General features: G+C 42.3%; 1 protein-coding gene across 2 annotated transcripts; it reads left to right on the top strand.

The window, feature by feature from the left end:
- Window positions 1–918: 918 nt before the first annotated feature.
- Window positions 919–23,737, top strand: LOC147886022 (Acyl-CoA N-acyltransferases (NAT) superfamily protein). Of its 2 annotated transcripts, none has more exons than XM_087396771.1 (3): window positions 919–1,271; window positions 19,166–19,288; window positions 23,112–23,737. In XM_087396771.1, exons 1-3 carry the CDS (start codon window positions 1,079–1,081, stop codon window positions 23,339–23,341), a joined length of 546 nt encoding a protein of 181 aa, XP_087252897.1. In that variant the 5' UTR covers window positions 919–1,078; the 3' UTR covers window positions 23,342–23,737. The 2 variants fall into 2 exon arrangements, with proteins under 2 accessions (XP_087252897.1, XP_087252899.1); XM_087396773.1 differs by having other exon boundaries at window positions 932–1,232.
- The last annotated feature ends 1,533 nt before the right edge of the window (window positions 23,738–25,270 follow it).

Below are 25,270 nucleotides of genomic sequence, written 5' to 3'. Positions count from 1 at the left end.
AAAATTAGAGGTTTTAGGAGAAAGAGAGGGGAGAAAAGAGTAGAAAGAGAGAGTGAGGGACAGAATCTAGAGAGAGGGAGAAAGGGAAAAAGGTAGTATAAAAGGTTTTGATGGGGCCAAGGTAGAGAGCAACAGAGCACAGAGGACATGGTAGTGGGCGTGGCAAACGGGAGCAGCGATGTAGCAATGCTTGGGGGAGAAGTACGTTGGCTGCAATGTAAGGGGAGCCAAGAAGCGAATAATGGAGACAGAGAGAATATCAAAGATTGGAAATATTTGGTGCAAGGGGTGTGAATTAATGGAGAACTCACAAGTGTCCACACATACTCCGGACATGGTAGCCTTTGGGTACTATTTGCTTCACACAATGCAGACAATGTTTAATGAATTGTGGACATTGCTTATTGAGCTAGTTTCAATGGCCTACTTTTTTCAGGCGTATGCACCTTAGGTGGCCTGGGGAGTAGTGTTCATAGAAAGGATTTCTCTCAACAAATCGTAAAACTCGGGTTTCCAAAATTTCAAGTTTTTTCTTGAAAATTTGCATTTTAAAGCTAAAATATAAGATTTTGTTAACTATACAAATGTTTTCTACATGTGAAAATTAAAATCTTGCAAGTTCATTGTATATAGTTTGCAGATTTTTTGTGAACACTACTAGGGAGTCTGTCCATCAGATTCTCTAGTAGACAACAACAAAAACTTTTTGAATGGTGTAATATAGTGAAAGGACATGCCACGGGTGGATGTGTGCGAATTGTACCTAAGGTTGCTAGGAAATAGGATAGGGGAATGGCTGTCAGGTGTGGTGGTTCGAACTACCCGATGGTGATGAGGCTGCTAATTTGTCAACAAAGTGTAATTGGCGTAGCGGTTAGAGGAGATAGAATGGCCAATCATGTAGGAGTTGGCCATGGAGTGGGAGACCTTGATGGGCCGGACAAAAACAAATAAATGTTTGGGGGACTTGGGCCAATGAGGACAGGAGGCGTTAACACAGTATGTAAAGCGATGCCAGTGAGTTGCTCCAGTTGTGGTGGATGGGACTCTGTCTTTGTGGTGCAGTGTGAGTTTCAATATGGGTCGGGCACAGGACGTGCCCGTCTCATTCGACAATGTTCGAGACAAAAACCTTATGCAGCTCAAAAAACTCAACGTGGCCATCTTTCCTGTCAAATACGAGGATCGATACTACTCCGATGCCCTTTCTGCTGGGGATTTCACTAAACTCGGTATTCCCTCCGCTTCTCGAATGGCTTGCTTTGTTAGAGGTTTTACCACTTTACTTACAACCTTCTTCAACAATTTCATCCGTATTGCTTTTGTTTATCTGGGAATGCCTTCCTTAGTCCTGCTTTCAACGAGGCTCGGAGCATCGTAGGTCAGCGGTCGTTCGTCTTGGCGAACGTCTTCTCCCTTAACGAAGCCGGATAGTTAAATGCAGGGCTTTTTGGGAACAAACTGGTTCAAGGCACCCTTGTCAGAACAATTGGTGGTTAGTGATTAGGTCTTGTGTAACGGGTCAAAAATATGTTGTTTCAACAGACTACACAGGTCCTTTTTCTGCTGGGAATGACAGGTGTTTTGAAGTGTCCATGCATCAATCCAAACATTCGCGATGCAGTACAGCTACGCCTCTTTGCTATTCCAGTTATGCGAGCCTAGTTGCTGCCATAGATTCTGCTTCTTGTGTTTGGTCAGCTGTACTCCCACCAATCATTACAACTCTTTGGATCTTTGATCAGGACTTTCTGACATGATGTATTTGTAGTCTTCATGGGACAAATCGCCTAGGCTTGACTTTAATGCAGCAGGCTATGCACCTCCCTCGGACTTTTGACTGACTGAATAATAGATGCTTTAGCTAGATTGAGTTATGGAAGGATTCTAGCTTAACTCAAGCCTCCTATAGAACATGCCATCCTATGACATTCCATTAATTCTCATGAGGATACCAAGATGAATTAGTAGGATCCACATTTAAATTGTATCTTCATCTACTAGTCAAACTCTACTTTAAAGCATATCACTCTCTTTTGGATTTACCAAGGATTTCAAAGCCGATTATCAAAGCTATAAATCTTCTTTGGATTTCTCTCTTGGAAATCTTGCCATAGGTGGCCACAATATCTAATTAAGAAAAGTACTTCACTCTTCTCAAAAGGAGCAATACAAGAGTAGAAATCAAGTTGACTTTGCTGAAATTTCAATATTTCAGTTGAAGGTGTAATCTTGCTATGCATATTTGCCGTCGTAGTTTGACTTTCTTTCACCAAGAATCTCAAAGTCAAATGGATTTAGGCCACTTGGTCTTTTGACCTTGAACTCTTTGCATATTTCCAATGTACCTCTACGCCTCCAAGAAAGAACCTTATATAATATTTAACCTATTATAATATCTGATGATTTTAATACAATGTTAGCTATCTCCATGAGGTGCTGAAATGAGCTAGATGCCTTTCTTTGGGATTTGGCTTAGCCCCCATGGTATCTTGGAAACAAGTGCTAACAAATGGTGTGATGGACTATACAACCAATGGATTTCTTATATGTAAAAATACAAGGATACAAGATTAAGTGATATCATAGGAACTTCAAAGATACAAGGATTAAAAGAGGGGGGTTCGAACGGCTTGGTCATGCATGGTTTGCTAGTCAGTGTATTTAGATGGACCGCTCCCTCCTTCTCTTCCAATACAACTTGGATGCCCCATCCCTCGTGATCTCATGGAATGAGATCAACCGTACTATATGGTTGGATCTACTCCGGCTCTACACATCGCAGAGGGGGGGGGGACCAAGAGTTTCCCACCAAGGTCCAGTTCTACTATGACCATTTCTTGAGAGTATTAGAGGATGATGATTATCAGACCTCAGTTTGATTGAGTATGCATGCGATTTCTAAGTTAGGAATGTAATTTTGCATCTTTATAGGAAGCGCTATATAAGTGTAAGGGTTCCTTTTAGCTTTTTATGTTTTAAATGAGAGAGAGAGAGAGAGAGAGAGAGAGAGAGAGAGAGAGAGAGAGATTTAATTCCTGGTTTTTGGAAGATTTTGTTTCTTGATTTGCTTGTTTATTTTTGCTTAGTCACCTTCTTCTTTTCTTCTTTATTTCTTGTTTTCTTTGTCTTTTGTTTATTTGATGTATTTTAGTAAGCACTAGGTTTGCCTAGGAGACTCCACGGGTCTTTAGAAACCTAGTATAGCTGTTTATGCTTGGGCACTGATGACGACATAAGTGTTGCTCTTCCTTTCGTTTTTCAAAAAAGTTTTTGTTACCTCTTTTTTCTTCTCTTTCGTTTTCTCTTTTATTTTATGTGTAGATTTTTGGCCTTTAGAACAATAAAAAATCTAATTTTGTATGATTGGATATATTCTATTCTTACAAAGGTATATTATCAGACCTCAGTGTCTGAAGAATAGATGGGTCTCACATGCACTGAGGATTGCCATAGGATAGATGCTGGTGTCATCCCACCAGCTGAGGATCGAGGTAGGGAGAGCCACTGGCATGCCTAGGGAGCAGAGGATATGCAGGCCATACACACTGGCAGAGATAGAGATAGAGGAGCAATTCCTATGCACTTGCCCGATATACTATGAGATCCGAGGACGGTACCACAACATGCATGATGAAGGTCTAGCCCATTCCAGCTCTACTTAGAGGGGACCATCCGAGCGTAGGCGTCACTCTTGATATATGGCCCACTGGATACAGAGATCTTAGAGACCACGTCCCTTACTAGAGAGCCACATTGACACGCGGCTATGTATTTTGAGTACTAGCTTTGAGTACTAGTTTTTATATTTTCGCAACATAGCACTCAACAAGGGTGTTAGTGAGCCCTTTGCTTCAGTCCACAGTGGCTTGTACGAGTTACCCTTGGATTGTACTTTTGTCTCATAGGCCCGTGAGGCCTCCCAAAGATAGTACTACATCTCTCTCTCTCTCTCTCTCTCTCTCTCTCTCTCTCTCTCCCTCCCCCCCCTCCTCTCCCCTTGTCATGTGCATGGACCATATTTGACGTGTGCTTTAGGCACATAGGACTAGCTCAGGTAGCCTGGGAAGGCCAGGGGCTCGGCAAGCGATTCTCAAGTTAAGTTGCAAGGGCAATGGACGAGTTAGGATTTCTGCTATTTTTAGCAGCATTGGGCTTGAGCCCATATAAGGAGCCTAGGGGTTCAATTTTCAGTCATGCAAGTCAGAGCAAGCTTGGCTCTTGCTTGCAAGTGTGGATCTTGGATCGTGTTGCGAACACGCACCTGCTTTCTACCGTAGCCCAAGGCCCAGCAGTAGATCCAAGGTCCCTAAGGGTGCCACCTGGTGGTGTGGGATGCCAGGGTGGTTGGGATCTAGTTGGTGTGCAGTGTGCCTGCAGCTCAGCTTGTGGCTCGGAGGGGGCATCTGAGTCTTGGATGTCATGGTTGGGTGGTGAGCATGCCTGCGACTATCATCATTGTTCTATGGTTGCTTTCTTGTGTTTGTTTGCAGGTCCGGGTTCTCAGGAACGATGGGGTTGTGTCAGTTGTTATTAGAGCCAACTCTTGAGGTACGAATCTTTGTAGAGAGGAGGTGTGGACAGATTTTCTTCCTGGTATGACTCAAATTCAAAATAATTTGAACCCTGCAAGAGCTTGTGAATTCGTCATTTAGGGCTATAAATTCATCAGGATTGGGATGGAGAAAATTTGTGAAGATGGTGCATGTATGAATCGCTGAAGAGGGAGGGAGAGATAGACTAGCAGTTATTAGGGTTTCCGATTTGACTCAAATTCAAAATAATTTGAACCCTGCAAGAGGGATTGGTATGACTCAAATTCAAAATAATTTGAACCTTGCAAGAGCTTGTGAATTCGTCATTTAGGGCTATAAATTCATCAGGATTGGGATGGAGAAAATTTGTGAAGATGGTGCATGTATGAATCGCTGAAGAGGGAGGGAGAGATAGACTAGCAGTTATTAGGGTTTCCGATTTGAGTTGGTGGAGAGTTAAGCCTGCAGAGGATTGTGCACATGATTAGGGTAGGGGCTGTTGCTGATCCCTAGGACAGGCCAGGCGTGGCAGCGAATTTGCTGGCTGATGAATTTAGGGTAGGCGCTGAAGGAAAGGGGAGGAGGAGATGTGCGTTGGAAGCTGTCCAGGCCCAGAACCTGGCTTTGGAGTGCCTTGCAACCTGAAACCAAAAGCACTTCAAAATTGAGCTTTTGGAAAGCTCTGCTTTCTAAAAGCAAGGATTTACCACAGCCCATAAAACTTTCAGCCCACCCTTCTCCAGCCTCATAATTTTATCCAATCTTGGCGCAGCATGTTCTTGTGATCAGCCTCTCCTTCACAGATTTCCATCAGCCAGCCTGACTCCCTGCTAGCTCCATAGCCGAAACAATTCGCCCCCATCTCCTTTATCAGCCCTGCTGATTCGCCACTTTCTTCTTCTCTCTTGTAGCGCTAGTTCGCTGCTTCGCTTGCCACATCAATCTCCCCTGCTGTCTTCTCTTTCCCAGCCTGGTTTCTCATTTCGAATTTACCCTCAGCCCCTTCTTCCTTTGCCATGACATCTTCATGGCTGATGTGACTGATCCTAAGGTTCTTGAGGGGGAGCATGTCATGGATTTTGAAGTCGGGGAGGACCAGGGCCTCTACGATGATCTGGTTACCAAGGACGCTTTCAGCGATTTCATGACCACTCTTAATGCGAGGCTTGATCTGGTTACATCGAATCACTGATGCACCTAGACCATGTAGGCTTGTTGTTAAAAAAATAAAATAAAATTGTAGACTTGTTGTTAGGCATAGAGTGGTTTTAAACCCATGATGTTCACATTGGGTGGAATGATACTCTTTCTTTTTTGGCCAATTGCACTCATATATGTATTCATGGTGATGCTATTCCCTCTTCTCATGGACCTATTGTATTTGCGATGCAGCTTCGGAATATATACCATCAAGGCCAAATGGCACGAGTCCACCTTCTGACCAATTGATGCCAGTTGATCCCTCACCACCTTGACCTTCGTCAAGTGGTCATGTACCGAATCTCCCTCATCCATATCCAGGTTGTAGAGCTGATGCTGAAGATTCTTCAAAATCTATACAGATCCTTCAGAATCTATATTGATCCTTCAGAATCTATACAGATCCTTCAGAATGATCCACGTCTCTACTCGTACAGATCCTTCAGATCGAGGATGTGTTGTTTGTCTCGTACAGATCCTTCATAATGGTCCATGCCTCTACTGATGCGTCGGCCATCTGGATGTGAGGAAGCACAGAGTCCGTCGTAGTCCCTATGATCAATGCCAGGGCATGGGCATCTCTGTCTCCCCAAGCTTCGAGCTCCTCTCTATCTACTGGCATGAGTATCTTCCCTTGTTTGTCCACCATATCCTCCGGCTTCGCCTCCACTCCCATTGTCAATTTCCATAGCTTTCGAGCCACTAAATGACTCCATATCTTCACATTCTAGACCGGGTAATTTGTCCCATCCAGTTTCCCAGACTCTCCGAAGTTAGGGATGATGAAAGAAAGAAATCTGGGGGAGGAGAAAGGGAGAGCAGGGGCTGAAGAGGCTTCTGGGATCGATATTTTTGAAAAATGAGTGTACTAGGTGAGCCACTAAATGACTCCATATCTTCACATTCCAGACTGTGTAATTTGTCCCATCCAGTTTCCCAGACTCTCCAAAGTTAGGGATGGTGAAAGAAAGAAATCTGGGGGAGGAGAAAGGGAGAGCAGGGGCTGAAGAGGCTTCTGAGATCGACATCTTTGTTGGAATATGAAGCCAAAGTGAGTCAAAAATGAGTATACTAGGTGTCTAGGGGGTGTTTTATAGTCTAGTGAGTCCTAGACATGCCACGTGTCATATTGGGAGTTATCCCATATACACTATGGCTTTCTAGAGTCTAGTGTCACACTATATAGTGTTGTACTTGTCTTGAGTCATTTACATCAGTCTACATCAAGCTTTATATCATGTGAGTATTTTGGTTATCATTGCCTAGCACTTGTTCTTTCATTTGCTTTCCATTATGCTTTCCATATTTCCATTCCGTTCCTAGTTAGCTTGGCTTTCTCCTACTGCCATGTCTCTTCATTTGGTATCAGAGCCTTCACCGACACATATTTTGGGGCATCCATTCCTAGTGCTTCATTGACATCGTCATCGACTCGTAGGGATGTGCACACATGTGCATTAGCTACTAGGAGGACATCTCTTACTCCTAAGAGATCTATTTTTATTATTCCTATAACTTGATGTATTTTGGGGTCCTCTGCCTTGGGTAGTCCCCCTAAAATGATATGTATTGAGTGTTTGGTTTTCATTGAGTCTAAAGGTCCTCTGCCTTGGATAGTCCTCCTAAAAAGATGTATTGGTTTTCCTTTTTTTTTTGGTGTGTGGCTTCTTAACATGTCCTGTTATGAAGCCAAGGGGGGATGTACTGTGGGAGCCATATGTATTGGCTTTGATAGGTCTATTTGTTTATCAGGCCTGGCTTGAGAGTTCCAGGATGTTGGTGCATTGGTCTCCTAGACCTTTGAGTTGGTCATGCATCCATGCATGATGAGCCTCTGAGCCATGCTAGATGAGCTTTCTATGTTATGCTCACTAGCCTTTGAGCCATGCCCACTTGCCTCTGAGATTGTGTGGGAACCATGTCTAGTTTTAGACCGGCATGCACAGTTTTGATGACCATCATTGTCATGTTGTGTTCTTGGTTCCATTCTAGTAGTCTCTCACCTTGCCTTCATGGGGGGGTGTTGGAATATGAAGCCAAAGTGAGTCGAAAATCAGTATACTAGGTCTCTAGGGGGTGTTTTATAGTCTAGTGAGTCCTAGACATGCCACGTGTCATATTGGGAGTTATCCCATATACACTATGGCTTTCTAGAGTCTAGTGTCACACTATATAGTGTTGTACTTGTCTTGAGTCATTTACATCAGTCAACATCAAGCTTTATATCATGTGAGTATTTTGGTTATCATTGCCTAACACTTGTTCTTTCATTTGCTTTCCATTTTGCCTTTCCATTATGCTTTCCATATTTCCATTCCGTTCCTAGTTAGCTTGGCATTCTCCTATTGCCATGTCTCTTCAATCTCTACTGCTGAACCACATAGCAAAGTTAATCAAACTCAACCTTCCGTAGACTAGAACTCCTTACGCACCTGACTGAACCTGAGTCACCCTCCTCCTCACAAAGCCACTGTCCTCCAGTTGTGAAAGTCGATTCCCAAGAGCTTCTGAATCAGGGTCGTCCTTCAGCAAGGTCCCTTCCTTCAAGCTCCCACACCCGTGAGCCTCTTACTTGGGCTCTGATACCATGTTAGAAATGAACCAACAGAGGGTATGCACAGTGGAAGATTGATAGAATAGCCCAGGAGCTCACACAGTGTGGTGTGGGGTGTGGAATCACAAACTTCTCAACTTAATGTGCATCACATAGATGTGCAGACTCATCAATAGACAATGAACCAGCCAGATATAGAAACCACGAAAATAATATATTTCCGTCCAAATCTATGGACACAATACAAAAGAGACAGATTTAGAGTCCCACGAATGGTGTGGTCCTGTGATCTTACCACAAGGTCCTTCTCCTATTTGCCGGCTATCTCTAGACTTGAGCCCGCGTGCTCCACCTCGAGCGTCTGTAGACTTTCTGTCTAGAATGATCTTCTCAACTTTGCTGCCCTGTGTGTCAGCCTAGGTAGGCAGCCCCTTTCAAGCTTTGTCTGGAGCACACAGGTCCTCTTGGCCCCAAGACAGCTGCTCCACTGCTCCAATCTTCTTGTGAAAAGCTGCTCCAAAAGATGTAGAATGAGGGCTTGGAGGCCCTCCTTTTAGAGCCCCCAAGGGCTGCTGACAAAAACCGACCAGCCTGGCTCAATCTGGCTGACCAGACTGGCCGACCTGGGCTGTCAAAAACTGACTTGGTTGGCTGGTCCAACCAGCCCTATAAAGCCTTTGGCAGGCCCTTTTGGGCTGCTGCCTTTGTCCCTTCCTGCGCCTATTGCAGGCCTATTTGCAGGCCTTATGCCTGCCCATTCATTGTGCCAAGCAGGCCGTCATAGCCAGAGGCTGTTCCGTCCTTCTGTCAGGCCTGATGCAGGCCCCGAGCCTGCCGATATCCTCTGCCAGACAGCTCCCCACGTAGCTGCCTCTAGCCTGTTCCTCTGCTGCGTCTTTTGCAGGTCCATGGCCTTCCCTTTGCCTTGACAGCTGCCCACATGGCAGCTCATGTGGGCAGCTCATGTGCTGCCCATGTGGCAGCCCCAATATCTCCTGGTCTACCTCCCCCATGCTCTCCTCATATGGGGGCTTATAGATGGGGAGGTGACCTTTCCAACAATAGGATGAGCGAGTTCGAGGAGGACGAGTTAGCTAGACAACTTCGGGGCTATCTGAAGATGGGCTAGGGGTGCATTTGTCCTTTTGAGAAAGAAAAAGGAAGGTTCCTGGAGAACGTGTGTAGATTACAAACATGTGAATGACAATTAAGAATTAATACCCTCTTCCCGGCTTAGATGATCTGATAGGAAGGTTGGCAAGAGCGAAGTATTTCACAAAGATTGATTTGCGTACTAGTTACCCCTAGATACGCATCTATGTGAAACACAAAAAGAATTGCTTTTCGCACTAGGTATGGCCATTATGGGTTTCTCGTATTACCTTTTGGTTTGACCAATGCTCGTGCTACTTTCTAGCAAATGATGAACACCTTGTTTCGAGACTATTTGGGCAAGTTCGTTGTTGTGTTCTTAGATGACATCTTGATATATAGCAAGATGTTAGAGGACCATATTAGCCACCTCAGGATTGTCCTAATTCTGTTAATGCGTATCTAGTTACCACCAGATATACATTTATGCGAAACACATAGAAAGAACTGCTTTTCGCACTAGGTATGGCCATTATGAGTTTCTCTATTACCTTTTGGTTTGACCAATGCTCCTCTAGCAAATGATGAATGACTTGTTTCGAGACTATTTGGGCAAGTTCGTTGTTGTGTTCTTAGATGACATCTTGATATATAGCAAGACGTTAGAGGACCATATTCATTCGTTTATTTCACCTTTCGTTTCTCATTTCTTGTCTTTGGTAGTGTTGTCGTCTTCTCCGCTTTTTTTTTTTCAAAATTTACAAAAAATCTAAATTTGTATGATTGGATATATTCTAGTCTTACAAAGGTATATATATATATATAAGCTATATGTCAAGATGAGTAAATGTGACTTCATTGGAATGAAGATTTGAACAAGGCTTTTGACACATTAAAACTCTGTGTCAAGGAAGCACCTGTTCTTGCACTGCATGATCCGGGCCTTATGTTTTAAAGGTCGATGCGAGTGATTATGTGATTGGGGCAGCATTATGAGGGTCCACCTGTAGCTTTTGAGAATAAAAAGTTGGATGACACTTAATACTTTGGCCCACGAGGGAAAAAGAACTTTATGCTATAGTGTATGCTCTTAAGGTTTGGAGACACTACTTCTATGGCTCTAACTTTGTTATATTGATTGATCATCAGTCAATTAAGTATGTCTGTGATGGTTCGGACTTGAGGGAGAGTTAGGCTAGATGGGCTGAGCTAATGCAAGACTTTGACTTTGAAATACGTTATTGTAAAGGTTCCTTGAATAGCGTGGCTGATGTTTAAGTCAAATCAAGTTTGTAAATGCTTTGTCCTTTATTGAGATATCCTCTGACGTATTCCAATCCTTGAGAGGGCTTTGCATGCCTGATAGTCATTTCAGTCACTATTGGCAGAAGGTCCAGGATGGGAGCTTAATGATTGACCAAGACTCAAGGATTCTGCCATCTATTGTATAGGCGGCAAGTGATTAGTGGATGATTCGTAATGGCTTGTTGTTACGAAATGATAAAATTTGTATATCGGATGTGGTGGATCTTTGATCCAAGATTCTCCAAGAGTGTCGTGATGCACCTAGTGCGGGACATCCTTGAGGACATAGGACTCTGTCTCTTGTGAAACATACTTTTTATTGGCCTAAGATGCGAGAATCTGTAGTAGGTTGCTGCACTTGTCAAGTGAACAAGGTTAAACGCCTTCGAAGCGCGAGGTTATTACAGCCTTGGGAAATCCCTGGTAATAAATGGGAAATTATTTCCATGGATTTTATCACGGGTTTCCATGAACGTGTAAGGGTCATGATTCCATATGGGTTATAGTGGATTGGCTAACAAAGATGGCTAGATTTTTACCTACTAGATCAACCCTTACAGCAAAGTCAATCGGCTCAACAGTTTGTTGACATTTTGTTTGTATGGGTTACTTGTTGACATTGTCAGTAATAGGGATTCTAATTCTACGAGTTAATTTTGGACACTTGTCTTTGACAAGTTAGATACCACTCTTAGTTTGAGTTCCTCTGAACATGTCCAGTCTAATGAGGATATGCTTCGCACATATGTTTCCAAGAGGCAGTCTTCATGGGTAGAATATTTACCCATGGTTGAATTTGCTTTTAATAGCGCAAAACCATTCAAGTACAGAGTTTAAGTCCTTTTATGCTTATGTACGGATTTCAACGTAAGTCATTGGTAATGGTTGGATTCAAGGGAATCAAGAATGATGCTGCTAAGACATTCTTGCAAGACATGCACGAGATGTTGCAGGTTGCTAAGGAGTCTATTAAAAATGCCCAAGACAGGGACATATTTTATGCTAATAGACATTGTTCACCTAGGGAGTTCTCTATTGGAACAATGGTATATTTGCAAGTTCCCAAGGAATCTAAGAGCCGAAGTACTAGATGTTAAGCAACTAGCAATCCCCAATTTCTGGGGCAAACATACCAGTTTGCAGGCCAGCCAAAACGTCAGCCAGCAGGGGTCTGGCTGACCAAGAACTGGCCGACCAGCTGGCAGGCCCACCGGGTCATCCTTGTGAGGAGTCAATCTACTCTAAGGTTGATGGAGGGGCTAAAATAAACATGCCATGTGGCAATCTTGCATGCAAGGTTCTACGTGGTTCCATGAAGGTCATAAAGGTCTTCTTCCTCGGTCGGCTTGCTTGATCTTTGCTCTCCCATGAGAGTCGGCTGACTCTTGGTGATGGCACAAGGTTGAGTTAGCTCACCGAGCTCTCTGGTTGGCGCGTACTGCTGGCAAGCTTGACCTTTCTCTTCATCTACTTGACGGTTGTCTGTGTGTGTGTGTTGTAGTCTCTGTTGTAGAGAGTCGTTGTGACTGAGGTATAAAGTGTTTGTCGCTCAGAACTGAGTCGCTTCAATAAGCCTTTGTGGCTAAGTCTTTGTGTAGGTTTTGATCTTGTAAAGAGCAACAAGCCCCATAGGGATGAGCTCAGTTTTATGAAGTATTGAAGTGTTTCTTTGTGAGAGTTATTGAGTCATTTGTTGTCTCTATTACTTCTCAGTTTATGAACTTGTGGTTTCATTTGTGAAACAATCAGCTTGTTAAGTTCATTGCATGCACTAAATAATTGAGGCATTAAGCCATCAAGGCAGCTACAAGCCAAAATGAGGTGGGTGTGCAAAAACCCTAATCGGGTATGAGGAGCTGAAAGGAGGCAACTAGAAATGAGTTAGGGTTAGAGAGATGATGATGTGGCAAGGCAACTATGGCATGATTGACCTGCTCTAATACCATGTTAGAAACATGATGGAGAGAGGGAGAGAGAAGGCTAGGGTGTGAGGAAATGATACATAAATGAAGACATAATGAAAGGCTATCTTATTCATAATCGTGAGAAGTACAAGCCTTATATAGGCTACTCACTCACACACTAGCACCTAGTGCATATGGGGTAAGTCCCATAATGACACGTGGCACTCACATATGAACTTGTACTAGATCACCTAGTACTACACACTAACACATCACACCAACACACTCTTTGGCTATGATATCTCCAACAAGATCAAGTTGGAAAGCTTATGAAACAAACTAAAAGCCCATATCAAATATATAGACCTATTTTAAAAACAAATCACATCTATGTATACATAATGGCAAATCGAGTACAACAAAATGGTTTGCACTTTTAATTTTTTCCAAAAAAATCAGACACAACAAACACCATCCCTAAGTGTAGAGCCAAAAAATCAAGCACACATGCCTTACTCCTTCACCCCCCCCCCCCCCCCCCCCCCCAAAAAAAAAAAAAAACACACACACACAAAAAAAAAAGTAAACAAAATTGACCTAACCTAACCTACCCCAATCAAGGCACCCAGCCAAACACATGCTACAACCAAAAAACAGCCATACACATAGTCAAACACATGGGCACATACACACAAATAGTCAAACACAATATGAAGACGGATCAAGCAAGGAAGTGCTGAGCAGAAATGGCAGTTGGAGGGATGTAGCGCGAGACACACCAACCAAAGGGCAGAACTATGGGTGTCTTGCACACTCAGCAATACTATAAAAGAAACGGAGAGCAAGAACTAGAAATCTATAGCTTTCATCCTTGACTCCTCTCCATAGGATGTACTCGTGGGTGATGCAAAGTGGCATGGCGTCGAGATGCCGTAATAGTAGTACTAAGATGGGGCGGGTGCTCGAAGGGCCTACCTTATGGATGGGTATGATGATGTTTGTGGTCTAGTAGATTGGAAGGCCTTTGCAAAAAGCTTCGTTGAGCCACTTGGCTAGCATTGGAGCAACTACTCCCCACCCACGGGTTACGAGTTCTCATTGGTGGCTCTCTTGATCATTGGCTTTGTCATTCCGAAGCTCTGGTGAAGAGCGTGGAGGCAGTGGGACAAGGGATATCCTCAAGGTCAGGCTTTGGATGGTTGGGAACATTATAAAGTTTCCACATAATCTTTCAATATTTCTAGTGTCTTGGCATCCAACACTAGTGGGCTATGTTTCTTCAGATCCTGCTATGAAGGGAGGTTATAGCTGTTGCCGCTTGGTCCTCTATTTTTTTTTCAAGGCTCTCTTTCTCTCTCATATCACATCCCATGTATGCTCTTGGGTATCCATTCTCTGTATGCAACAAGCATTCTTTCAGCTTGGTGCTGAAGGGCCGAGTTTCTTAAAAGCCTCTTCTAGACTCCAGTGCCTTCATGGCTCCTCCCCCTTTTGCACTTCTTGTCATCCTTACAATTCAAGTAGATACTCCTCAAATGTGCAAAATTGAACTAAAGCGATGAGGTACTGTTGGTAGTTAGCTTGGTTTGCCCTCATGGGAAGATCGTTGCTAGTAGGGCTAATTTGATTGGCTCATGCAAGTCTCGAGGGTTCTATTGGGCAAGGCCTCTCATGGAGGACACTTGGCAGCCGAGTCTACATGGTGGTGCATGGCGCGGTGTGCGGTGACCCTTCGTTCTTTTTGGCTCCTACTTCTACGGTTGAGCATGACCATGGAGGTCTCTTTGCTGACCTGAAGGTCGTGAGCTGCCTATGAGAGTCGACCGTGAGGTGATTAGCCAGGCCTTCACGGCTGGTCACCGTAGTATACAGATCGTCTGCTCAGTTGTGTCGACCAGTTGAAGACTAGGGTCGTTAGTTGAATCATTCTCTGAGTTTTTGATGTATTACCTGCAACAAGTTCAATAGACATGAGCAGGGAGTCGTTGGTCCGTGTCATGTGATAGTTTGTTGAGTCCATGAGTCGATAGTCGATAGTCTTGCTATAAAGCTCATCTTTTTGAAGTTGATAAGAAACTCTCTCTGTCTTTGTATTATGTGAGAGAAAGCTTGTTATATGTTTGTCATTTTATGTGAAAGAGAGAGTGAGCTTTGTGCTATGTAATGCACATACTTTATTTCCCTACAAGCACCTTGCTATTTATTGGTCCAAAAAGGTCAGCATCAACCATTGATAGAAATCCACAATTTCCATCGACTTTCATCTTGTTCCATTGACATAATTATGTGAATGTGAATTTATGTCACCTTTTGCCCTTGATTTAGGTGGAAAATCTCAAAACTTCTCGTTCTTTCCAACCCTAACAATCTAGTTTGTCAAGCGATGATTTACTCACAACAAAGCCAACTCGTCAGAACCTAAAATGTCACCACAGCTCAATAACATAGGGCTCCTATGGGTAGCACAAATATTCTGTAAAGCCAAGTGTGGCCAAAACAAGCCTATAGCCCAAAAGTGCGGCTAAGACCAGAGCCCATCAAAATCTCTGAGGAGAGAGTGGGGAACCCCACATTGGCGGAAAAGAGATTTATATGGGGGAGTGACAAGCTCACGCTCGATAGAGGCATGTTTTGCTCCCTGCGGGGGTTGGCGGATGGCACGACCCCAAGGCTCCTGAGAACCCAGACTTGCAAACAAACACAAGAAAGCAACCATAGATCAACGATGATAGTCGCAGGCATGCTCCCCACCCAACCATGACATCTAGGACTCGGATGTCCCATCCGAGCCACAAGTTGAACTGCAGGCACACTGGCACATCTCCCAACTAGCTAATAGATCCCAACCAGCCTAGAGTCCCATATCAGCAGGTGGCGCCTGGCCCTAGATCTACTGCTAGGCCTTGGGCTACTCTAGAAAGCAGATACGTGTCAACAACACGATCCAAGATCCAAGTCTTTCATGTTAGTTGACTGAAGGAAGTACTGGGTGCTGAGGATCAGGTAGTAACTCCTCAAGAACTTATAGAGAATGAAGATTTGACCTTTGTACTGCACTAACCTGAAACTATTCGTGAGCATCAAGTTAGAACTAGAATGATCACTAAATACAACATTAAGTGGAAGGATCGTGTCGGGGAGGATTCTACATGGGAGACATTGACTAACCTTCAAAGAGAGTTTTCGGACTTTCTTATGAACTCAAGAGTGAGTTCTTAGAGGAAGGGGAGTATGTCATGTGCATGGACCGTATCTGACGTGTGCTTTAGGCACACATGACTAGCTCAGGCAGCCTGGGGAGGCCAGGGGCTAGGCAAGCGATTCTCAAGTTGAGTTGGCAACAGACGAGTTAGGATTTCTACTATTTTTAGCAGCACTAGGCTCGAGCCTATATAAGGAGCCTAGGGGTTCAATTTCAGTCACACAAGTCTCACACTCTTTGCTCTGAAGGGGGGTGTTGGAGATATCATAGCCAAAGAGTGTGTTGGTGCAATCTGTTAGTGTGTAGTACTAGGTGATCCAATTTTAGTTCATATGTGTGAGTGCCACGTGTCATTATGGAACTTATCCCACATGCACTAGGTGCTAGTGTGTGAGTAGCCTATATAAGGCTTGTACTTCTCATGATTATGAATAAGATAGCCTTTCATTATGTCTTTTTAAACTTCAATACACCTTGGAAAACTTCTATTTTGAGGATTTGAATCTAAATAAGCTCCATTATATACAACTTAAAACTTCGCTAGATCGCTTCTTAAAAGTAAAAGCTTCCTTTCAAAGCAAAGAAGTCTATCTAAATAAGGAACTCTTGATTTGTATTTCTACTTCTCCCTCATTTGACAAGATAGGCTTAAACTCAATTTTGAAGTCTCTTGAAGTAATGGATTCTCTCCCTCATTTTGTGAGAAGAACTTGGAAGCATCCAGTAGTAGCTTGGAAGTATGTAAAAACTTTAGGACAAAAGCTTTCAACTATGGAGAGACAGGTAAAAGGCTTTCAGAGCATTCAAAATCTTCTATCCTTGGAGAACCTTGTTGTAAAAGTAAGAGATTCCAAAGCTTTATTGATGCTGATTCAGAACATGTAGTCACATTGCAATTAAAAGAATGTTTAGGAGTTCAAAATATCTTATCAGAATGGAAAGGGAAGATTTTGAAGAAAGTTGCTTTGAAACTAGAAGAAATCCCTTCGGTTAATTGTTCAAAGCAAAGTAACCATCTTTCTAAAGAAGATGAAACTCTTTTTCGAAAATTCCATAGGAATTTTGTCATTTCTTATATGGACAAATGTTCCAATAACTTCGTTTTTATCTGCAAAAAGTTTTACGTAGAATGTCTTTTGAGAGAAGTGAACTCGTTTGCCAAAACTTATGCCCTTGCCTTAGTTTCTCAAAAGGATTTGAACTCAAAACATCAGAGTTTTTGCAAGTCTTCTAGGTTTGTCTACAATCCAAGTATACATTTTCTTTGTGCTGCTTGGAAGTTTAAAAAAACTACAAAAAAGCCAAGATTTATTGCAGCTTTGACTACTTTGATAGATGTCTCTAAATGGCTAAGCTACTACTTCAAAGCCATGTTGCCTAGTGTCCATGAACTTTGGAGGGACTTCTTAAAAGAGGCAGGTGTCTCCTCACACTCAATTTGGATTTTAAATGACTCTGTAGGAGTGATTCCTGTTGTAAAAATTTTTAATTCCTCTCGAAGCATTCAAGAAAAAGAGTCTCCTATTCTCCTTCAAACCTATGATTTTACCACGCTTTACACAAAGATCAAGCTGGAAGACCTGAAGTTTAGAATAAAAAAGCTAGTGGCTGAAGTTTTCAAGCTGAGATTTGACAAAGATAGATGCAAAGTGCTAAAAGTTCAGAAAACAGCCGCCTTATGCTTTGATTTTTTGTGGCTAAAAAATAAAGATCATGACATAAGATACACAAAGGTAGTAAGTGCGGAAGATGTTTGCTCTTGGATAGATTTTTTTAAAGATAATCTTTACATCACAATAGGTGATTCTTTGTTTCAACAAATTATAGGAATCCCCATGGACACTAATTGTGCTGTCTTTCTAGCAAACTTTTATCTTTTCACTTATGAATTTGAGTTTATGCAATGTCTTATTTCTATCAATACTTGCCTGATCATTTTACATAAGCTTAGCCAAGTTAGGCGTTTTATAGATGATTTATTTGTAATAGATGTTCCTAACTGTCAAGACTTTATGTACAAAGACGTTAGTGCTTTTGGAAAAGGAATCTATCCTCGTGACTCTTGTGAACTGAACTGCACTTCAAGAGGGGATTCTTGTGTTTTCTTAGATCTTAGACTTTCTTAATCTACCATAGGGTTAGAGGAGGTTGATATATACGATAAACGTGAACAACCTGAATATAGTGGTTTACACATTATAAAAATGCCTCACATTGACTCAAACATTTTTGATTTGGCAAAATATGGAGTCATTTGTTCCCAATTCCATAGATTTTCCCGCCTTTGTACAACTAAGGAGTCTTTTATCACTTAATGTAGTAATTTGATCACTTTACTATTACACAAGGGGTATAATCCAAGGAAAATAATGAAAAAAGTACGCACAATCTTAGATATGAAGTCTTTTATCCATGGTGTATCAACCTTAGGTATGTTTAGAATGATTGAACATAAGCTGAAAACAAAAAGCGGGGAGCTGAATAGCCCGTTTTTCTTTTAGTTTCAAAAGAGAGTTTGCTTGAGTATGCTTGTGCTTTCTAAGTTAGAAATGTATTTTTGCCTCTTTGTAGGAAACGATACGTAAGTGTAAAGGGCCATTTAGCTTTTTATGTTTTAAATAAGAGTGAGAGTGAGAGTGAGAAAGAAAGAAAGAAATATTAACGTCCGCGGGAGGCCTTGCGGGCCTATGGGAGAGAGAGAGAGAGAGCGATTTTTTGAAAGATTTTGTTTCTTGACTTGCTTGTTTATTTTTGCTTAGTCACCTGCTTCCTTTCTTCTTTATTTGTTGTTTTCTTTCTCTTTTGTTTATTTGATGTATTTTAGTAAGTACTGGGTTTTGCCCAGGAGACTCCGCGGGTCTTTACAAACTCAGTATAGCTGCTTATGCTTGGGCACTGATGACGACATAAGTGTTGCTTTGCTTGCTAAGTATGTCTTCCTTTTGTTTTTCATAAAAGTTTTTGTTTACCTCTTTTTTCTTCTCTTTCATTTTCTGTTTTATTTTTTGTGTAGATTTTTTATCTTTAGAACAACAAAAAATCTAAATTTGTATGATTGGACTCATTCTAGTCTTACAAATGTATATTTCATTATGTTTTCATTTATGTATCATTTCCTCACACCCTAGCCTCATCTGTCCCTCTGTCCACGATGTTTCTAACAGCTCTCACATGTATTTGCAAGAGGTCCATAGATGTTTTTGATTCTTATGAGCTCTCCCCTTCTATCCCTCAAATGCATGCACACATATCTGTTTTACTTTAAATCGTAATTGAGTGCTATAGCATATTTTCTAGGTTTATTTTCAAATCATATTATGTACAAACCTTTGGTTTTGGAAAAAATAGCTAATCTTATCCATGGTTCATGCAGCATACTATGGTGACATTTGTGTTGGCTCTATTGCTTGCCGCATTGAAAGAAAGGATGCAATGAATGTGCGGTTGTACATCATGACGTTGGGTGTTTTGGCTCCATATAGAAGATTGGGTATTGGTATGTTTCTATTATTTAAGAGCAATCCTTCATTTCATTATTATGGAAACAAACACACACTCTCACGTGTACACAAGAATGCATACATAAACACGCATGTGCTGTTTTTCAAACACTTGATTCCATCAGTTATCTCCATAATGGTGATTTTTTAAAAAGTAGCCATGTCCACTGGCTTGAACAATCTAGGACTTAAAATGATTGATTTCCAAATGATGAGATCGAAGCCTCTTATATAGCTCTAGGCCCTACATGTTTTTTAGTTCCATCCTATATGTTAGTTGTAATGTTAGAATCTTAAGGATGGAAAATGTCAAGATGGAGGCCATAAGGATATGTTGGTGTTTGGAATATGGGACATGAAGGAGATGATACTAGTAAAAATAGTGGCTTACAATTAAAATGTTAAGCGATACCTAAGCCTAGGGATTAATTAAGGTTGGTGATGGTCAGCCCTAAAGAGAGAAACTAAAGTCCCCGGGTGGATACATGGCACTGAACGCGTCCCAAGTGGCAACGACTAGGCTAGGGGAACGATGCTAGATAGAGGGTGCTTCCAAAGAGAGGCTTACAATGGGAGACCAAGTACATATGTCGAGAAAGGAAGCAAACAGGAAATCCTAAGCTAGGTGGAGTACTAGAGATGAGCCTTTGGGTTTGTAGGTCGTGCTGCTACATATTATGTTATATTGGTATTGTAAGGGAGGCTCAATTAATGGGGGCATTGTCACGCTCATTGACAACATAGGGGCAAAGCTTAGTCATTGGAAACATTTTTAGAAATGGGTTTCAGGATTTCCATGAAAACATTTCAAAAATCTTAGAGAAGTTTTGCCTGGAAACATGCATAATTAATCTATGCAAAGTATAGAATATCACAATGCATATAATTTGAGATGTTAAAGTCTAATACACATGTGAGGATTCAATCTTGCATTTGAAAGATTTTATTGTCAACATGGAACCACATCTAGTGTCTTGACATCAATGATCATACTCAGATTCTGTGTGTGTGTGTGTGTGCGCGCGCACGCGCGTTTGTGTTTGTGTCTCTCTCTAGAAAACCAAGGTTATGATCTTTAACACATCCCAACAAGCAGCTATGCACAAAGTGCAGTTCAGGCTAGACGGATTACTCGTGGAGGTTGTCACATCCTATACATACCTTCGTGTTCTTTTTCTAGCCCGATTTTCACGATCGGCTAGTGATGCAGGTTTGATTGAGCAGGGGATACGTTGGCACTTGCTGGATTGGAGTGGTAGTGCTTTCACTCTCATTTGTCCCCAGACCAAATCTCTTACCTTTGTCTCCTTGGTCCGCCCTGCGGATATATACGACAGTTCTTGCCGGGGGCCCTATCTATCAAAGATAGATGGGCTCAAGTGGAGGGGCTTCAGGTTCCCTTGCTGCCACGGATGATCCGCAATAAGTTGTCAGTCCCACATAAGATAGTTCTGGCCGACTTCGGAGCATTCCCACTACATTATACCCTTTTCCTTGCCTCTGCTCCCGTCTTGAGCTATTAGGGCTTTATCCTCACTACGACCGGATCTGCTGTCATATTTCTCTCCTGAGCCTCTTGCTGCAAAAGCAATGGTACCAGCTCCTCAATACAACTGGCGCTGCCCTCTACCCGGTCACGACCTCTCAGAAGCATGCCAAGCAATAGCCTAGCTATCTTGGTCGAATCTGTCCTTTGACCAACTGCTAGCACCTGGTCCCTCACTACCTTCATCTTGGTGATGTGTTCTGTATTGAATCCCCCTCATTCATGCTCATGCCATAGAGCTCTGTCTTGAGGTCATGAATTCTTGCTTCATTGTTCAGCTCGTACATGTCCCTCAATGCGGTCCATGCCTCGAAGGAAGTGTCCACGGTCTGAATCCGAGGAAGTACCGCATCTACCGTGGTGCCAACAATAATGGCCAAGGCCTCTGCGTCACAAGTCTGCCATGCTCTCACTAAAACAACATCTGCCAGTATAGTCACTGCTAGTGCAATCGATGTGGCTGGAGTCACGGTGGATCGAGGCATTAACTCGCTGCCCTGCCCATCACAATCTCCCATGTCTCTCTCAGTACCAAACGGCTACAGACTTTCATCTTTCACAATGGTAATTGGTCCAATCCAACTTGCCGATTTCCCTAAAATTAGGGATATCATTTCTCGTGGGCATGACAATGAACTGAGAAGAGATAAGAGTTAGGAAGTCATACACCTGTCTAAACCTGATCCTCTCTTGCCTCCTTCAAGCTCCACTTCTTGTGAGCTTCCGTTAGAGCTCTGATGCCATGTTAGAACCCAGAGGGTACGTGCAGCGAAAAGACTTTTAGAGCGCCCAGGAATTCACGCAAAAGTGTTAATATGGAATTCAAAACTCCTTTCCTTATGTGTACTTGGTATACAAGTATAGTGAGTAAATGAGTAATGCATAGGAGAGATGTAGAACCATAAAACTTATATTTCCATCCACAATCGGATACAATACAAAATGTATGCCCAGTGTCTCACCCTCTAGTAACAGAGTGCTACCTATATGTGGACCCCTGTGCACAAGCAAGAGTTGTTCTCCTACCTCCATGGCACTCTCAAAACACTTGGCCTGCGTGCTCCCGTGAATGTAGGTGGGGCCTCGTTGCCATGCCCTACAAACACACCTTTAGGCTGATCTTCCTGGACAGCCGCTGGTAAGGCAGTGCTTGGCCTCCTTGCTGCAGCCAATGGTGAGCCTGAGCTCCCCTTGTGATGCCTCCTTGCTGCCCTGAATGTGATTCTAGGGATGAAGCCTTCTGTGAGCTCTTTGTTTGCAGATATTTGCCAGCTTCTCTGGTCCTTGACAAGTCGTTCAGGCTGGCTGTCTACTGCTCCAATCTGCTTTCCGATGCTGCTACAATGGATAAATTGTGAGCCTCCAAAGGCTCCCTTTTATAGGGTCTGGGATCCCCCAAAGTTGATCGACCAGAAGGCCCTACTGGCTGACCAGCAGGGCTCCACCTGGCCAACCCCAAGTCTGTCCCAACCGACCTGGTTGGCTGCCCTCTGACCAGAGCGCTGGTTTCTCGCTGTCCTTCCTGTGTAATCCAGACATTTGCTTGCTGCCCTCATTTAGACACCCTTCATCTTGGAATACAAAATTGAGCCTCTTTTGCTGCTTTCCAAATACAACAAGATACAATTGTGGACAGATGTATCATCTACTAATTCCTTTTGTAAATAATCTGTGTTTAAATCTTAAGATGGGGGTTGTCCTTCACGGTTCTAATTTTTTGAGTAGTTTCAGATTAAGTCCGTCCAAAATTACTAGGTCTTGAAGTCCGTACACAATGTCTGTATAATGCAACATTAAATAGTCACCCCATACATGCATATGACAATCAAGGCTTGAATGTTTCTTCGCTATTTGTTGTGCTGCAGATCTGATTCAGTTCATGTGTACACACACACACACACACACACACACACACACGCACGCACGCACGCACACACATCAATTAAGAATGATTAAATTAAAGGCTTGAATGTTTCTTGGCTATTTGTTGCACTGCAGATCTGTACTGCAGATCTGATTCAGTACATGTGTACACAGCGTGAAGATGGCCCACTTTTGTTGTGTGTTATTTACAGAATTTCTATGATACATGCAGGCCATATATATATATATATATATATATGTAATTTTAATTAAGAATGAGTAAATTTAAGGCTTGAATGTTTCTTGCCTATCTGTTGTATCGAGGATCTGATTTAGTACATGGGTACACAGTGAGCAGATGGCCCAGTTTTGTCGTGTGTTTATTTACAGAATTTCTATGATACATGCAGGATCAAAGCTGTTGAGGAACACATTGGATCTATGCCGACATGATTACACCATTGTTGAGATCTATCTACATGTGCAGACAAACAATGAGGAAGCCATTGATTTTTATCGGAAGTTTGGATTTGAAATTACTGAAAAAATAGAAAACTACTATAGTGATATTGAACCTCCTGATTGTTACCTGCTATCAAAGATTCTGACCTCAAAGATTAAGGGCAAAGAGGCCTCTTAATCTCATAAAAGCATCAAATCATTTTTTAATTTAGAGAGGTTTGGCGTGGGCTATTATTGCAAAACTGCCTGCTGAATGGAACACTTAAGATGCTTTGTAGTCCTGAAAGGCAGTTAGTTTTTTCTTGAGAAGCACATCATTCTAGCCCTCCAGGTCATTGTAGTTCACTTTTTTGAGATCCTTAACTCTTTTTTGACAAAAGCATTTTTTCTATTCAGGACAGACATTGTTGCTCTTCTCATCATCTCTGTTAAATGTTGGAGCACTGTGAGTTTACTTTTCTCGAGGCAAGGTGTCTGAAGTGCTCTATACAGTAACCACTGCCTTCTGGTGATGTACATTGTTTCATGCGTGTTGAAAGCCGTCTTATATGTTGATAGCTTATGGAGGACACAAAATGCCCAGAGTGACATTGGCAGTCCAAGTTTCATGCGTGGTTGAAAGCCGTCTTATATGTTGATAGCTTATGGAGGACACAAAATGCCCAGAGTGACATTGGCAGTCCAAGTTTGTGCTACCTTTTTGGGAAATATTTGCATTTGGAAATCTAAAAATGTTAAGCAAAATTATGCTAGATGCTTCAACCTTGTAAAAAGCCTTCTTTGCAGAGCATCTTAGTTCAAGTCCAAACCCCTTTTTTTCATGTGCAAATTAGTGCTAATAACAAAAGTTTAGTGTCAAGGCATCAAGTATGTGCCCTTTTTAGTTAAGCTTGTGCCTTGCTTGCGTAGGCTCGTTTCAGACACATTCAGATGGGTGCATTCAGTATTCTCGTCCAGGCGTCTGTTGCTTTCACACTCGTTCGGGTGGAGCTGCTTGCAAAATGCTCAACATGGGATGTAGTCGGAAGAGTTGCCCAACGATCATACAACCCTACATTCCGTCTCAGACGTTCGCCTAGCCTACAGCATCATCCCCTTGGATGAATTTTGCCAATTTTTCTGTCTGGGCCAAAAGCTACAGGTGAATTTTTTTTGCCAATTGAGATATATGCTCCTACAGCATGACATTGGGAGTCCAAGTTTGTGTTACTTCTTGGGACATATTTTCATTTGTAATTCTAAAAACGTTACACAAAATTATGCTAGAGGCTTCAACCTTGTAAGAAGCCTTCTCTACAGAACATCTTTGGTCCAAACCTCAATGTCTCATGTGCAAAGTAGTGCTAATAACAAAGTCTAGTGTCAAGGCGTCAAGTATGTGCCCTTTTTAGTTAAGCTTGTGCCTTGCTTGCTTAGGCTTGTTTTGGACGCATTTGGATGAGCGTACTTAGTATTCTTATCCGGGCATTTATTGCTTTCATACGTTCGGATGGAGCAGCCTGAGAAACGCTTGACACGAGATGCAGTTGGAGGAGTGGCTCAGTGATTGTACAATCCTACAATTAGTCTCAGACATTCAATAGTATCCTCTCGGATGAATTTTACCAAATTTTTTGTCTGTGCCCAAAGCTCCAAGTGAATAGAATTTGCCAATTGAGAAACATGCTTATGCAAAGTGACATTGGCAGTCCAAGTTTGTGTTTGCCAAATGCTCAACATGGGTTACAATTGGATGAGTTGCTCAACGACTGTACAACCGTACAATTTGCTCAAACGAATTTTGCCAATTTTTCTCTTTGGGCCCAAAGTTGCAGGCGAGGATAATTCTGCCAACTGAGAAACACGCTTCTACACTCATTCTCCATCTGGAAGGGTGTGAAACTCGACTTACTTTTCGTGACAAAAGAGACATGATTTGTAAAACGATAGATATCGTTGCGCTTCTCATATCAGATTTGTTAAATAGGAGTGAGTCTCTTATTACCCCAAAATGTCAAGTGTTCTATACAGAGATCATGGATGATGTTCAAACTTTTCACTTTTGATTGGAAATCATCTTACCTATAATAGATGATGGAGAAAGCAAGAATAGTGTGGAGAATATAAA

Source organism: Dipteris shenzhenensis, chromosome 25 (assembly GCF_047967505.1).
Source record: "Dipteris shenzhenensis isolate YYH24624 ecotype China chromosome 25, Dip_SZ_1.0, whole genome shotgun sequence".
Classification (NCBI taxonomy): Eukaryota; Viridiplantae; Streptophyta; class Polypodiopsida; order Gleicheniales; family Dipteridaceae; genus Dipteris; species Dipteris shenzhenensis.
The sequence above is the reverse complement of the archived record's forward strand: the minus strand, read 5'-3'. Positions and strand labels throughout refer to the sequence as shown.

What these genes read in the sequence shown, in the direction of transcription:
- LOC147886022 (XM_087396771.1), top strand. Translation starts at nt 1,079, where the DNA reads ATGGGTCGGGCACAGGACGTGCCCGTCTCATTCGACAATGTTCGAGAC. An exon ending in AATGGCTTGCTTTGTTAGAG is followed by an intron (nt 1,272 to 19,165) that starts GTTTTACCACTT and finishes TGGTTCATGCAG; the next exon opens with CATACTATGGTGACATTTGT. An exon ending in ATATAGAAGATTGGGTATTG is followed by an intron (nt 19,289 to 23,111) that starts GTATGTTTCTAT and finishes TGATACATGCAG; the next exon opens with GATCAAAGCTGTTGAGGAAC.